General features: G+C 55.1%; 3 protein-coding genes across 3 annotated transcripts; all 3 read left to right on the top strand.

Annotated features, from left to right (window-relative positions):
- Window positions 1-1,874: 1,874 nt before the first annotated feature.
- HMPREF1541_07771 (uncharacterized protein) lies at window positions 1,875-5,203 on the top strand (the record flags this gene model as incomplete). Its single annotated transcript, XM_008722094.1, has 5 exons — window positions 1,875-2,139; window positions 2,196-2,499; window positions 2,599-2,845; window positions 2,951-4,141; window positions 4,259-5,203. The coding sequence occupies 5 exons, from the start codon at window positions 1,875-1,877 to the stop codon at window positions 5,201-5,203; spliced, it is 2,952 nt and encodes a 983-aa protein (XP_008720316.1).
- A 1,357-nt stretch (window positions 5,204-6,560) lies between these two features.
- Window positions 6,561-8,947, top strand: HMPREF1541_07770 (uncharacterized protein; the record flags this gene model as incomplete). The annotated part of the gene is made up of 3 exons (XM_008722093.1): window positions 6,561-8,328; window positions 8,439-8,807; window positions 8,874-8,947. The coding sequence occupies 3 exons, from the start codon at window positions 6,561-6,563 to the stop codon at window positions 8,945-8,947; spliced, it is 2,211 nt and encodes a 736-aa protein (XP_008720315.1).
- A 3,274-nt stretch (window positions 8,948-12,221) lies between these two features.
- Window positions 12,222-14,170, top strand: HMPREF1541_07769 (uncharacterized protein; the record flags this gene model as incomplete). The annotated part of the gene is made up of 3 exons (XM_008722092.1): window positions 12,222-12,413; window positions 12,467-12,886; window positions 13,004-14,170. The coding sequence occupies 3 exons, from the start codon at window positions 12,222-12,224 to the stop codon at window positions 14,168-14,170; spliced, it is 1,779 nt and encodes a 592-aa protein (XP_008720314.1).
- Window positions 14,171-14,710: the final 540 nt, after the last annotated feature.

The following is a 14,710-nucleotide window of genomic DNA, read 5'->3' as shown; positions in this document are numbered from 1 at the left end:
CGCATCGCAAAGCCGGCGCCAGTCTCAGTCCAATACGTCGAACCGACGTGCAGAGACTACTCTGGAGTCATTCTTGGTCAAAGCATTGCGCGTCCTTTTCCAAAAATCCCGCCAGCAATCTCGATTCAAGCCGCCGTCATGCAAGGTGATCAAAGTTTTGCAAGCGCACTATTCCGTACACTCTTCGGCAAGGGCGATTGTCACATTGACCACTGCCCACTTGGACAGACCATAGGCTGGCGCTCGCAGTCCAACCATATCAGAACCGGTCAAAGCTGCCGGGGGCCGATCCCACGAGATACGTCACTAGGTGCTGCAGGAGAATGGGCGCCAAGCCAGAGGGTCGGCTTGTCTCCAGGGTCGAAATCGGCTCGAAGGTGACCGCCTGAAGTCGCTGAAAAGGTGCAGGATGGTTTATGGGCACATAGACATGGCATGAAGTTGAAATAGGCAAACATGCGGGTGTATATACAGTCTTGACGAGTCTGAGGCACGCTAGGTGAGGCGCAGCAGCAAAATGCTGATTGGGCGTGCTCTATACAGGAGGAGCCCCCCCCGACGGCGCCCGGGTGTCGGCACGCAGCTGACAGGGATGTGACAGCGCTGAGGGTTACGCTAAACACCCTGTAGACACGATCTCTAGGCGACCTCCACTCGACGTCAGGGTCCATCTCGTCGGTTTCCTCTTGATGAACCTTCCACCCCCTTTGCGTCCCATGGTGCCTCCAATGCACTTTTGTGCTCCGTACCACGAGGCTGACCCGCCCACGAGGGTACACGTAAGGCAAAGTCTTGGAAGAATGCAGGGTACCACGCTTTGACCTCCCCCATTAGGACACCGGAGGGTCGCCGGTGGCCGGAGTGGGTGTCTGAGGCTGCCACAAGGCGCCTTTCGCCTTTCGGCTTTGGTCAACGTCCGAAATAGCATCAACCCATGACCTAAGAATTCCCAAACGGTTAAATGCCACAGGCGATCTCAAGGCCATGTTGCAGTGCCGGAGTGAACCCTGTCAAGTAGGTTTGTGACCTCTAGAGGCGTCTCTGCCATCTCTGACCAGCATCCTGCTCCTGGACCTTTGCGCGCTACTGAGATCCAATGCTGCAGCCACCACCGGCTAGTCTGGAGGGACGCGCAATGCTCTGCTCGTCCTTAGCGAGCTACTGGCCTATACTGTGCTTTCCATAGAGGTTCGCGCGAAAGGACAGGGTATGATGGCTAAATGGGTTCAACCACCTGGTGCACGCATAGGTGTAAGATCGGCGTTCGCTTCTGGCCATCCAGTCGCCGATATCGTTTGCTCCTCCTACAGAACACAAATGCACTTCCTTTCCCTTAAGCTGATTTTTCTGCATCCTCGGGGCCCATACGAAGCCAATTAATCATCTCAAATGACGCCACTTTGCTGCACCTAAACTCTCGTCCCTCGTATCGAATCGTGAAATTCCGCTCGACCTATACTCCTCTGCCGGCACCCGTCCGCTTGTCCCTGCTTCTACACATGCAAGCAGATCGACCCTGAATCTTCCCAAGCCTTCCAAGAACGCAAAGCCTTGTGAATCAACGGCCGTGGTCTCGACTTTTCTCCTCGTTGCATCGCTCCGTGTCGCCAACCCTTGCACAAGGCAGTCTCGTTTCTTGACTGCATTCGCGCGGGGTATCCGCTCAGCTCATATCGCTCTAAAAGTCAAGAAACTTCCAAAGATCGTTGCCAGTACTGTTTCGGCCGTCAGCACAACAACTCACATAACCTAGACCATCGCATCTGCTTCCGCCCGTTTCCCGCTTCACTGCCGACTTCCGGAATCCATGACAGCTCTCGCTCATTCTCGTTGCGGAATCTGCCTACCCTAGTCGCTTTAGGCATCATTTCCACATGGCTGAAAAAGGCAGCGCCTCTCCATCCTCTTCTGGTCCATCTCCGGAAGAGGATCGGGATCAAGATCAGGATGTCTCTTCTCCGGAGCCTTCAGACCAATTGTCGCAGCATAAGGCCTCAACCGCCGCTGACAGCCATGGGAAACCGTCCGTTCCGATGCAGAAGCGACGTCGCGTGACTCGAGCATGTGACGAGTGTCGGCGCAAGAAGATCAAGTGTGATGGCAAACAGCCATGTACACACTGCACCGTCTACAGCTATGGTTCGTAGACTCTTCATTTGCTCTCCTTGATGTTCGTGGCTGACTTTCTTTACTAGATTGTACATATGATCAGCCATCCAACAGGCGGCGCAACCCGGCACCTCAGTACATCGAGGCCCTCGAGCAGCGATTACAGAAATCAGAGGCGATCCTGCAATCGGTACTACCCGGAATCGACCTCGATGACCCCAAATTCGATGCTCGGGGTGTCGACCAGATCGTGGAATCGACTCGCGCGCGATTACATGCTAGGCAACCATCCGCGGCGAAGCCTCAAGATGATGATGGCGAGATTCAGCCTATGGTCGAACAGATAGGTCTACTCGATCTTGATGATCAGGGTCATTGGGATTTTCATGGGTAAGTTCCTCGACCCTTGTCCGTTTGAAAGGCCCATGTGCCTTCAGACGTACACTTTCGCTCCGTCTTCTCTTGGAGCATTCACTAACAATGACTTAGGAATTCTTCCGGCTATGCCTTCATGCGTAAATTCAGATCACAATTTGGCGAACAGTTCCTGCCGATAGCGAATCCTCGGGTCACATCCAAAGCCCGCAACATAGCGCAACTGCTCGAATCCCCGAAATCTGCTCAGTCTTCGCCCTATGAGAGCACTCTCCCAATTAATGTCGATCTCCCCACTAAAGAAGCCGCTATCGAGCTATGTCGCAATACACTGGACGACTGCTGCGCTTTGATGCGACCTGTACGTTGTTGAACTCCTCAAACGCCCATTTGGTAGAAGCTAGGCGGCATCTGTGTCCCTGTTCTCTCGTTGTCTTGCGTCAAAATACTAATTGAGGCATCATAGTTACATCGACCAACTTTCTTCCGCCGTCTCCACTCGATATACGAAACCGAGCCCGAGCAGTACAGCAACGAGCAAATGAAATTCCTGCCGCTTCTTTATATCGTAATTGCAGTTGGCTTCTTATTCTCGGAGACAGACACTGCCAACAGTATGCTCGAAATCAAAGGATATGGCGAAGCGATTGAGCAAGGATACCGCTATCTGGATGCCTCGAAGCAAATGCTTGACATTACGGACTGCCGCGATCTTATCACGATCCAAACAATTTTCTTCATGATTCTGTTCCTCCAGAGTTCCGCTAAGCTCGCGACCTGTTACGCATACATTGGAATCGCCCTAAGAGCATGTTGCAGGCTGGGTCTACACAGAGCCATTCCGAACAACAAGTTCAATGCCATTGAGCTCGAAGAAAGAAAGCGAATATTCTGGCTGGTGCGCAAGATCGACACGTATGTTGGAGGCATGTTAGGTTTGCCACAGATGTTAAGTGATGAAGACATTGATCAAGAGCTGCCTGCCGAAGTCCACGACGAATGCATTACAGAAGGAGGAATCCAACCAATTCCCCCAAAGAGCATCCCACTTATGAGAGCGACGAATTCACATACGAAGCTCACATTCATCTATCGAAAAGTGGTACGTTATGTTTACCCCATACAAAAGTCGGCCAGCTCGTCTCTCAATGGCAGCTACACCATCAGCCATGCCAGGATAAGAGAGCTCGAGCGCGACCTACAGCTATGGATGGACGAGCTACCTGTGGAGCTGCGGCCTTCAGATAACGCTCCGATCGAACTTTCTCGCGTCCAGCAGCTTTTACGAATGTCCTACGCCCATGTTCAGATGATGATGTATCGGCCTTTCATCCACTATGTATCCCAGGCTTGTCAAAACGGGGTCCAGAAAACCGATAAACGAAGCTTTGCGTGCGCCGCGGCGTGCGTCAGCGTTGCACGCAATATTGTCCACATTACGACTGAGATGAAGAGAAGGGGTCTATTGGTAGGAGCGTATTGGTTTGTCATGTACACTACTTTCTTTGCGATCATTTCTCTGGTTTACTTTGTCCTTGAGAATCCAAACAGTCCGACCGGGGCGGATATCCTCAAGGATGCGTTGGAAGGTCGTGAGACATTGGCGAGCCTGGCGCAGCGTAGCATGGCGGCTGATCGATGTTCAGAATCGCTTGCGGTAAGTCTGCTATGCTTTTTTATGTTTTGAAGGCCTCTTGTGGTACCCGACTCCATCACTGTGGCCTTGCAGCTCCCAAAATCTCTCCGAGCAATGACTGATCTCCCTCCCTGGCAGAGCCTATTCAATGAACTTCCCGAAAAGCTCAAGGAACGACGCAATTCCAGCAATCCGCCATCAACCAGCCGCAAACGAGGCGCACCCGCCTCCGAAAGCGGCCTCAATAACACACCCAGCCGCGAGAATACCATGACACCTAACCGTGCGCGCACCCTCCCGCACGACTACCTAGCCAAGGTTGCACAGCGCAATTCCATGGCTGACCCTAGCGAAGGAATCAGCTCTATCTCCAACCCGCACCTCATCAATCTTAATTCTCCTGTCGCCTCTTCGCCCATGTCCGCACAACCATTCGATTATCCTACCCAGCCGCTCGGACAGACTCAGATTCCCGACCTTAAGAACGTTATGTTTCCTTCCGACAATCCCTTCGCCTATCCCAATCAGCCAATCTCCACTCTTGAGAGCGCTGATGCACGCTACAACAGCTTTCCCACAGACACTACATCGTCGGCAATGGACTCACCGTTTGCGGGGTCGAATGAGAACAGTACGAGCATGTTAGGCACGCCCGTCAGCATTCCATCTCAACCACATTTGCCAATGACCTCGAATCCAGAGCAACAGCGCAGAGCCGGCCCCGGGCATCCGCAACAGTTGGATATGACAACACTGCAGCGGCTATACGAGGAAAATCCGCAACTCGCAGCGCACCTGGCGCAGCAACAGAGGCAATTCGCGGGGCAGGGTATACCTCAGGGTTTTATGCAGGAGCAGCAGGCTGGTGGCGGTCATCAACAGCAGCCAACGCAGCAAATGTTTGGGATGCAGGGAGCAGCCGGCATGCCAGAGGACTACTGGACTCAAATGGGCAAGGCCGGCGTCCCAACCAGGACGGGATTTACGCCAGGTGGCACTGTCAACCTGGATGAATTGTTTGGTGGAGGAGACGGCTGGGGCCCCGGTGGCATGTGGGAGGCTCAGGGCTTTCCTAGGCAGTGAATAAGGGCAACTAGCCGAGTTCTGATGATGTTGGACCAAGGGGTTGATCTCCAGTTTTAAAGCAAAAGGACGGGTAGGGAAAACGGAATCGGCGCTGAGGGGTTTGCGACTTACTAGAAGGGTATGACATGATCAACAGCATCAAAGAAGACCTGGACTGGGAATGGGCAGCACAAAAGGTAATGGCAGACGGCTGGGGGAGGGATGAACTTGATGAATGACTTACGATACCCTTAAAGCTGGAAGGTGGAAGAGGGCGTCGGTGGGCGAGGAACACGAGGCTCTGAGTAGCTGGTGTAGTTTCACTGGCACATTTCACGTTGCTTGTCGGCATTGTTCCACTGCGCGTCTAACCTTGCTTGATGCTCAACTGCTGCCGACCTTTATTCACATTTTCGCAATGCTTGGGATGCAACGCTAGAGAGAAACACACGCTGTCTGGTTCAAGGAGTCAGCCGCGCCGAATTATAACTGCAGCTACAATGACTTGACTTGTCGATAGAGCGGAACCCGCTACTGCTCGCATTTGCAGTTCTAGTGCTTGACGCGCATCTTCAAGTGGAGCTCAACGAGACCTGTACAATTCATTCAACAGCCTGAAGAGCACCCCGTAGTGTCCGCGCATACCACCATCCTTGTGAGGAGACTCGGACACCACGAACCGACGGCAAAGAGCAATCGACAGCAAAAGCGCAGTCTCCAAGCACCTTTGAAGGATACTCAGAAGACTACATGCCCTCGAAAACCATCAAGACAAGGCTTATGTCGATTCTACCAGGTTTCGTTGGTGCCGCGGTCTTGGGACTGCGGGAAGGCGCTGAAACATCAGAGGCACGTCATATGCAATAGTAGCATTTGTAACGGCCGGGCGCTTCGACGTCCCTCTTAGTCCCCTTATACCGCTCTCTGGCACTTGTAGACCTCTGACTGTCGATGCCGTGAATCCTACAGTAGCTGCTGAATATCTGCAAACACATTTTACGCCGAGCTTGCAGCCCATGCCGCCCGAGAATACACCCATTGTACAGTCTCCCTTTCGCTAAGTTCCGAATTCGGCTCCGATCTGACACTTGCTCTGTAATAGGACACACGACCTTCCACGCCTCCCACGCACACTACGACCTCAGATGCGAACCCTTCACTCTCGTCTCATCCCTACCTGCAACAACTCGAGGAAGCTATTTCCACCCCGGTCCCTGACCTTGCTTCCACCTTGACCACACCTGAAACTCGTCACTCCACCACCACAGCCGAGCACTCATGGCCCGATCGACCGAACCAGCACCCTCCCGGTGACGAGCCCGCACAGACACAAACCACAACGCGTGAACTGGGCCTGACTGCGTCGCTGGACAGGATGCAGTCGGAGCTCGACCGATGGCAGGCCGAGCGCAACCGATTAAGGACTTTCTTACACAACCAGCAGAACAGGCAGAGCATCCTAGAGCGCCAGAATACTCGGTTACGAGAAGAACATTCGCGATTGCTAGAAGAGCACTCTAGACTGTCGTCTCGCGACCCTAGCGAGCCAGCGAGCCGAATATCAGACCAAATTCTATCGTTAGATCAAGAAGAAAGCACACTCTCAAACCTCGCCAGCGCAATCGCTGAGGTCGGCCGCGATAGTTATGCTACGAGAGGCTCGACGCCAGACAGACAGCGACTATATGACTGGGCAGGGTCACAGGATGGGTCAGGAAGCAGGAGGAACCATGGCGACAGCCACAACGAGCCTCCGTCGGAGACCAGAGACTTAGGTCGTGCGCGGCATAGAGAGCTTGAGCGTGCCTTACGCAACTATCGGATAGCGCGCAACGCACTGAGATCTGATCGAATACCTGGTTCCGACCTTGGGACTGTACCCACAGCGAGCGCATTGCGCGCGTACTGGTCAGAGGAGTCGAACGACGAACCACAGTCCTCATCATCTCATAGAGCGCCCTTCGCCTTGAGCCAATTTGTCGAAAACCACCGTCGAGAACGCCTGCGAAGTCAGGCCCAGCAGGCCGACTACCAGGCGCTGACGGCAGCGCAGCCCGCCCAGCCCACAGCACATCAATCTAACATCTCCGATTCTAATGCTCTCAAAGAACGAATACGAAACACCATCCACTATCTCTCCAAATTACGAACGGCTCCTCCTGAAGGTGGTCTCGAGCTTGCCCGTTTCCTCGATCTTGATGTGCTTTACCAATGTGAAGACTCCAACATACCCAATGACTTACCTCTGCTCGTTGACAGCCTGCCACAACCACAGCCCAGCTCTTGGCTAACGCCTGGCATGACCTGGCATGGGCTGCAGTCCACCGACCGCGAGCACAGTAGACCGACCCTACTGTCCTCGACGCTCCGCAGGATTAGACAGCGCGACTACATCGGCCGTGCCATGACGCGACGAGGGATCACTGATGCGCAGACCAGCGCTGCTGCAATGCTGACCTCCGCCGAAGCTGGCCTCGACCTCGACAGCGACCGCTACCTGTCTTCCCTCATGCGCGATACCGAGGGCCGATGGGGCTTCAATTCCTCACGAGACCACGCCGAACTACCCAGCTCGGCGGCCGATGGCGGCCTCGTCCGCGTCTCCCCGCATTCAAACCCTTCCAGCGAAACAAGCGGCGACCACTGGCCCGTAACAGTCACGCTGCACAGTGTCGACTACGACACAATGCAGGTGACAGGCACCATGCGCGCCAGCCAGATCCCCGACCACCGCGGGCCCACAACCAGCTCCGACAGCAAAGGCCGCAGTATGGAATCCTTCTTCCACGGTGAAATCATCGACTTCCGGCACCACTCGCTCGAAACCGAGAGCTCGAGTGGGCAGCAGGGCTACAAGGTCGGCGGCGTGGACGTCGACGCGCGCTACTGGGCGCGTCTAGGCCCTTTCCGGCAAGCGATCGCGAAGCAGGCTGCGGCGCATGCCGGCTGGGAGCGTGGGAGTGCGGGCTGGGAGGAGAAGCTGAAGACGGGAGACGCAAAGTACTGGGAGCTGCTGAGGGCGGCGGAACGTGAGGGCAGGGAGGTGGAGCGCGAGAGGATCATGATGGGGTGTGTGGGTAGTGCGAGGTGGTTGAGGGAGAAGATGGGCGAGAGGGGCGAGTGGGTACTCATGCGGTGGAAGGGTATGTGGTCCTGTTTCTTTTGTTTCCTCTGCTCTCCTTCTTCGTCTCGCCTAATCCTGCCATGCCAACCAACGTTCCCGCCAATCGACTGACTGACCGAGCCATCACAGAGAAGTGCTTCGTCGACCCAATCCTCAAGTCCCAGCCGTCGTCCTCCTCGGACAATGGCGCCCCCACGGCTGGCACAACAAATGGTGCCGGTGGCACCCCCAGAGCAGCAAACAACGAATCGCCTGCAACCCACCAACACTGGGGCCTCACGATCTCGGGCTTCTACTACGTGGCGCTGAACCGCTTGACGGGCCAGATCGATGGTCTGTACTACGACCCCGGAAGCCAGCCGTATCAGAGCTTGCGCATGATGCCGGAGGGGATGCCGATGGTCAAGCCCGGAGTGGAGGGCGAGGCGGAGGCTGGAGTGGCGGGAGTGGCGGATGTAAGGAAGGGAGGACCCGTGGGTGGCGCCTGTGGTGGGAGGGGTGCCGAGGGTGAGAGTGGGAGTCAGAGGGAGGTGCTCGGGCGCAGGCAACAGGAAAATATGAGAGATAGGGAGAGGGAGAGGGAGAAGGATAGGGTAGTGGCGGTCAGGAAGTGGTTTCCTGCCGTGGAGTTTCGGTGAAGATGGAGACCCGGTGGGCTCTGGAGTGCGTACAGCATACGGCATATGGGCTTTCACGCATGCTTGGCATAGTTCGATGGCGTTGTCCGGGTATGGTGTGGCATGCTTGCATGGTTGGGTCAACCCGAGGGCGGCCGTGAGGTGCGGCGCGGGTACGATTCAGGACGCAGGACATTGCAGGGTTGGTATGGAATAGCGACATCACATACCCATTGACATGCTTTATTCGCTGTACCGCAGTAAGCTATCCCGTGCTTTGCTACGCTGTTATGCTACGCCTCGCCATGATCTGCTGCTGATCCGGCACCCACGAACGGTGCAGTAATGCGGACGTTCTTTCCTGAGAATGCACGCAGAGATGTCCTGTTCCATGACAACGCCCAAAGGACAGCTTCAGGAGCTTGCAGGCCGCTTGAAAGGATCAGGGACGCTTCCCCTTTCGTACAAGCAGGGTTGTTGGAGGAGAGGAAAGGCGAGCAAGAAATGCTGCAGAGCATGATTACTTGGTAAATTTCTTCACATCAGGTTACCCCATCTAAGAAGCGTATGTCAGAGAGAGAGATTTCTCGAGAGGCACGAGCACGAGTACTGTGCCTTCCCAACAGAGCAGTTCTTGAGTGCTGCATTGGGAAGGTCTCCGAAAAGGCATGGTGCCCTCCATATTAACATGCTCTTGAGTAATAGGGGTGTAGGAACCGGTGCACCTAATCAGCATATTCTCGAGTGACGAGTAATGGGGCTGTAGGATCTGATGGCCTCCCTATTAGCATATTATTGAGTAATGGGAGTGTAAGATCCGTGTCAACATATGCTTAGGGCACTAGCATGGCCGCTGAAAGGGCTGGTACGCCCGACGTTAGTATTCGCTTGACCTGTACGCACTCATCAGGTCGAGTATCGGAATCAGGGTGCCCTTCGGACGAGCACATGGGCCGTAACAAGTCGAGGGTATGCTGACTCCAGCGGCCTTGTGGACGACACGTGGCCACGGAGAGAAGGCTGATCGAGCGCGTGAACTTTGGTTCACCTCGAGATAATCTGCAGGCGAACTTAGATGCTCTTCAGCCAAGCATGAGATCATGAAGCAGAGCCAAGAGGCGTGAGCCTGTCTGAAGATCGAGGTTTCTCGTTCTTCCCGCAGGAAAGTATGGGCAAGTTGACACGATCGAGTGTTAGGGTCTTGAGGCAGGCTGGGCAGATGAATATCTGACCAGTCGCTAGGGATGGCGAAAATGGACTGGTGGCTTCGTAGCAACGGAGGCATGCCCAGCGCAGTGACAAGATCGAGTCGGCGTTGATGATGAATACGGGAGTAGGGGAAAGCACGTCGCCTTGGCGCTGAGCATATCGTGACGCGTTGTTATGCCACTACGGTGGCCCGCTGCGCCTCTGGGTGATATGGGAGACTGTAGCGTCGTGGCCAGCCTAAGTACCTATTGGGATGGGGCTCGGCCATAGCAGTAGGTAGTTAAACAATAGACAATCTAGACCTATGTTTGCTGACTTATCTGGCTCCCGTACCACGCATGGTGCCCTCCCTATGAGCATATGCTTGAGTAATGATGGTGTATGATCAGTAGCACTCACGTGCGGGTGGCAAGGCCGAAACAATCTCGGACAGGACGAGCGGCAAAAACGACAGTTTGACACCCCCTCCCGGCGGGATTCTTGGATTGAAACCCAAGGAAGTTGGCACTTGGCAGTTTTTTGCCATGGCCACCTGTTCCGCCCCTGAACTTGAGGAAGGGCCATGGCGCGTGCCCAGCATGACAACGAGGGCTCACCAGAATGTGGCATAAGAGACGATACAAAGACCACCATCGCCGATCGTGCTCATTCTCGGATGGTGCATGACTTGAGTCAATCATTACCGGCACGGTTTCGCTCGGGTGGCTGAGCTACCGTATTATGCATTAGCCCCGCGCTGCATGAAGCATAGAGGCCGTGGTAGCTTCCAACAAAGCTGACTTCCAGCATTCATTGTTAATGGCCTGCTCGCTATGGTATATTGTTCAGTATCTCTACGAGTGACATCTGCATATCGTGTATAGTAAAAAGAACGAACAGGTAGGTCTACGGCAAGTGGCGTTTGGATGACCTGAACAGGCCTTTGGATGGGACAGAAAATGCACTCCGCGAATAACCCATCGATAGAGCTCGCAAAGTCTACTGCTCCCAAGAAATAAACTTTGGAACAGGCTTTGTTGCAAGTCGTGCTCGTTTGGCCGAGGCAGGGTGACATGATCTATCGGACCAGGGACGAGGAATAAATCCGACCGTGTGCCGTGAGGGGTTGCGCCGCATTATTCAGATAGGAGGATTTTCGGGTAAAGCACGACGGACGACCGTGACTGGTCGAAACAGGGCAAAAGGAGAGTCTCATCTCATTATGCTCACCGGTGGCAATGCACAGCCCCGGGTGCCCTCCACGCCAATCTTTCGAGTGCCAATCCACACCAGTCGTGCCAAACGTTTCCGCGCTTGGAACGCCTAGGATTCCCGCGCTGGCGCCCAGGGTGGTGCCCAGAGTCCGCTCTTGTCAGCGTGGATTGGAGTACGGGTTGAATCAGCTGAAACGTCAGCAATGTACGAGATTGTGTCCTGTGCAGATGCCCAGTGACACAACACATACAACTTACATCTTTGCTGCCGGCTTTACCACCAATCTATCCAATTTAATTCTCTCAACCATGGCATGCGAGAGCGCGGAAGATGGCGTAAAAGTTGCGAGACGGGGAGGTCGCCCAAAGCGAAAAGCCCCCTTGGGCCCCGCAGTCCAAAGACGAGTCGTGCCCAGCATTTTTAGCGTCTCGGCGACTATCTTGGCAGCCACTCAATTGGCGGTCAAAGTGGAGCCTGGCACCTGGCACCCGCAAGAGCCACGGGCGAAATCAGGATGCTTGATTGAAGGGAAGCGATGGGCGGCGTGGCTGCGTGGTGTGGGTAATGCACTGTGTCGCCCGCCTGCCTTCGCCTTTCTCTTCAAAAGTGTCTCCGGTGCCCCCCCTCGCCCCCAGGCCAACCTGCCTTCCAAACCCTCCTTCACTCTCGCCCATTTTCTGACTCTCCAAAATTTTCGACTTTCTTCTCTTACGACAATACCGCTCTCGTAAGCATCCATCATCGCCACGAGTGTGCGCCTGTCGTAATTCATCTCGTGCGTGGCTTCTGTCATCTCTCTCGTCTCTGAGCTTGATTGAAGTATTGTCGTCGCTTGGCATATATCTCGTCTCGGCGCGCCAAGGCATCGACCTTCTTACGAATCTCAACTACCATGTCTGAACAACCTACCCAGAGCCCGCAGGTCGAACCGCCTGCGGCTCCTCAAGAGACTGTCCCAGCGCAGCAAGGCCAGCTTGCACAGCCTCTTGCTCAACAACCTTCCTCCGTCTCCTCCGCTGGCGAGAACCTCCAGTGCCAGTGGCAGGGATGCGGCGAACGATGCCCGACTGCTGAGGCTCTCTATGTAAGTCCTATTGTCACTCTCATTCGTGTCGCGTCGCCTAACCCGTCGTCCAGGAGCACGTGTGCGAGCGCCACGTTGGCCGCAAGTCCACTAACAACCTCAACCTGACCTGCGCCTGGGGCCAGTGCCGCACCACCACCGTCAAGCGCGACCACATCACGTCGCACATTCGTGTTCACGTGCCACTCAAGCCTCACAAGTGCGAGTTCTGCGGCAAGGCCTTCAAGCGCCCCCAGGATCTCAAGAAACATGTCAAGACCCACGCCGACGACAGTGTTATCATGCGCTCTCCTGAGCCCAATGGCGGTGCTCGCCAGCCCCAGGGCATGCCCCAAGGTGGGAATCAGAACCACTCATACTATGGTCATTATCTGACTGGTCAAGTCCCCCAAACTTACTATGCCCCTGCATTGCCCCCACAGGACTATGCTGGCCAGCATCACGGAAACCCATACTATCAGACCCATCCCCAGGTTCAGGTGCGTTCCTCTCCCGAGGCTTTCTTCGACGATCCCCGTCCGAGGGGCCTTACTTACTCCGATGGTGCCTACGATGATCTCGCGCTAATCACTTCCTTGCAGACAGGCCAGCACCCAGGCTACGGCCCAGTGACATACTACAATGCTCCTGCTCCCCAAGCTACCTATGACTACGAGACCCGCAAGCGTGGCTATGATGCGCTTGATGCCTTCTTCGGTCAAGTCAAGCGCCGCGAGTTCGACCCCATGCAGTACCAAGCCGTCAGCCGAAGACTCTTTGAGCTCCAGGGTCTTCAGCTTCCTCAGATCATCCCATCTACTCTCGGTGTCCCAGCCTACCAACCTGTCTCTGTTGGTGGCGGCTCCTACGAGTCTAATGATCCCATTCAAGCCTACAGTCTCCCACCTATGGGCAACGCAAAGACTCGCGGTGATCTGACCTCCATCGACCAAATCCTCGAGCAGATGCAAGCCACCATTTATGAGAACGACACGCACCAGACCGGCTACGTCTCCTACCGCACCAGCAGCAACAGCCCCCCTTCTGCTCAGATGCCCTCTGCCTCATCCAACAGCCCGACTCAGCTTCTTCAGCACCAGCACCAGAGCAGTGTCAGCACCGCCAGCAACGCCGAGACCGCTTCCACTCCAGGTCTCACTCCTCCATCTTCCGCCCAGAGCTACACATCAGGCCAGAGCCCTGTCCAAGGCCACTCCGCCCCCAATGGCAACGCCATGTACCCAAGCCTACCTGCCTCCAGCAGCGATATGGCCTACGCCGCCGCCAACGCCGCCACTCTCGGCGGTATGTACGATGATGAGTCTCGCCGGTATCGCGGCGGCATGCTCCAGCGCGCTGCGCCAGCCAAGAAGGACGGCGACGAGATGGAGACCGCATCAGATGGCTCCGTCACCCCTCCTGCATCTGCCATCAATCGGGCGGCTAAGGGCAAGGACAAGGCGGACCTCAAGGATAGCGTTATTGACCCTGCTCTGTCGTCAGCCGCTGATGCCAGCACGCCCAGATCCGATGTCACCAAGGAAGAAGACCGCGAGACCGCATGGGTGCAGAACATGCGCCTCATTGAGTGGATGCGTGATATCATCAAGAAACGCCTCGAACGTGGCGAATACGATGAGGACAACGCTGACGCCTCCTCCGCCAAGAAGGAAGGCGAGTCTGCGGATGCCGAGATGACTGGCACTGATGAGAAGAGCGAGAAGACCGATCAGGAGCAGCTCTACCCCGTGCTGCGGCATGTTGAGGAGACGGCCTAGGCTGCTCCTCAAACACGGGCTGACAACCCGTCTGCACAAATTTGATGATGACTGAGGAGTTCTCATGGCCACGGCGTTTGATTATTTGCATGGGTCGACACGAACGACAAATCAGAACAGTACCAGGAATCACGACAGTAGTCACGGGGTGGGAATGGGGAGGCAGCGAAAGATGCATGTCTCTTGACGATGGGTGGATGACTTTTCTCTCTCTCCTTTTTTGAACAGACCGCGCACCCCATCAAATGGTGGTGTGGCCGGCCATCTGCAGCTTTTGTCAGTACGAATGGGATTCTGAACGGCGTGGGACCAAAGGCGTGTCACTTTAGGCCAAATGAGGATGGGGTTTTTACCTGCTTTTACGCTGCTTTACGCTGCTTTACGCTGCTAAACCGAGGAGCCAAACGGAAATGCAAAAAAACATGGTGATGACGAGCGAAGAGGTCGAGATTGACTACTACTGGTAGCGATAGTGTTTTGTCTTGAAACAAAATCGTACCCTTCTGCAAAGATTCTTCTTGCTCGTGCGTTGCTTTTACT

Source organism: Cyphellophora europaea (assembly GCF_000365145.1).
Source record: "Cyphellophora europaea CBS 101466 unplaced genomic scaffold supercont1.7, whole genome shotgun sequence".
Taxonomy (NCBI): Eukaryota; Fungi; Ascomycota; class Eurotiomycetes; order Chaetothyriales; family Cyphellophoraceae; genus Cyphellophora; species Cyphellophora europaea.
This window is presented reverse-complemented; position numbering and strand designations above follow the sequence as displayed.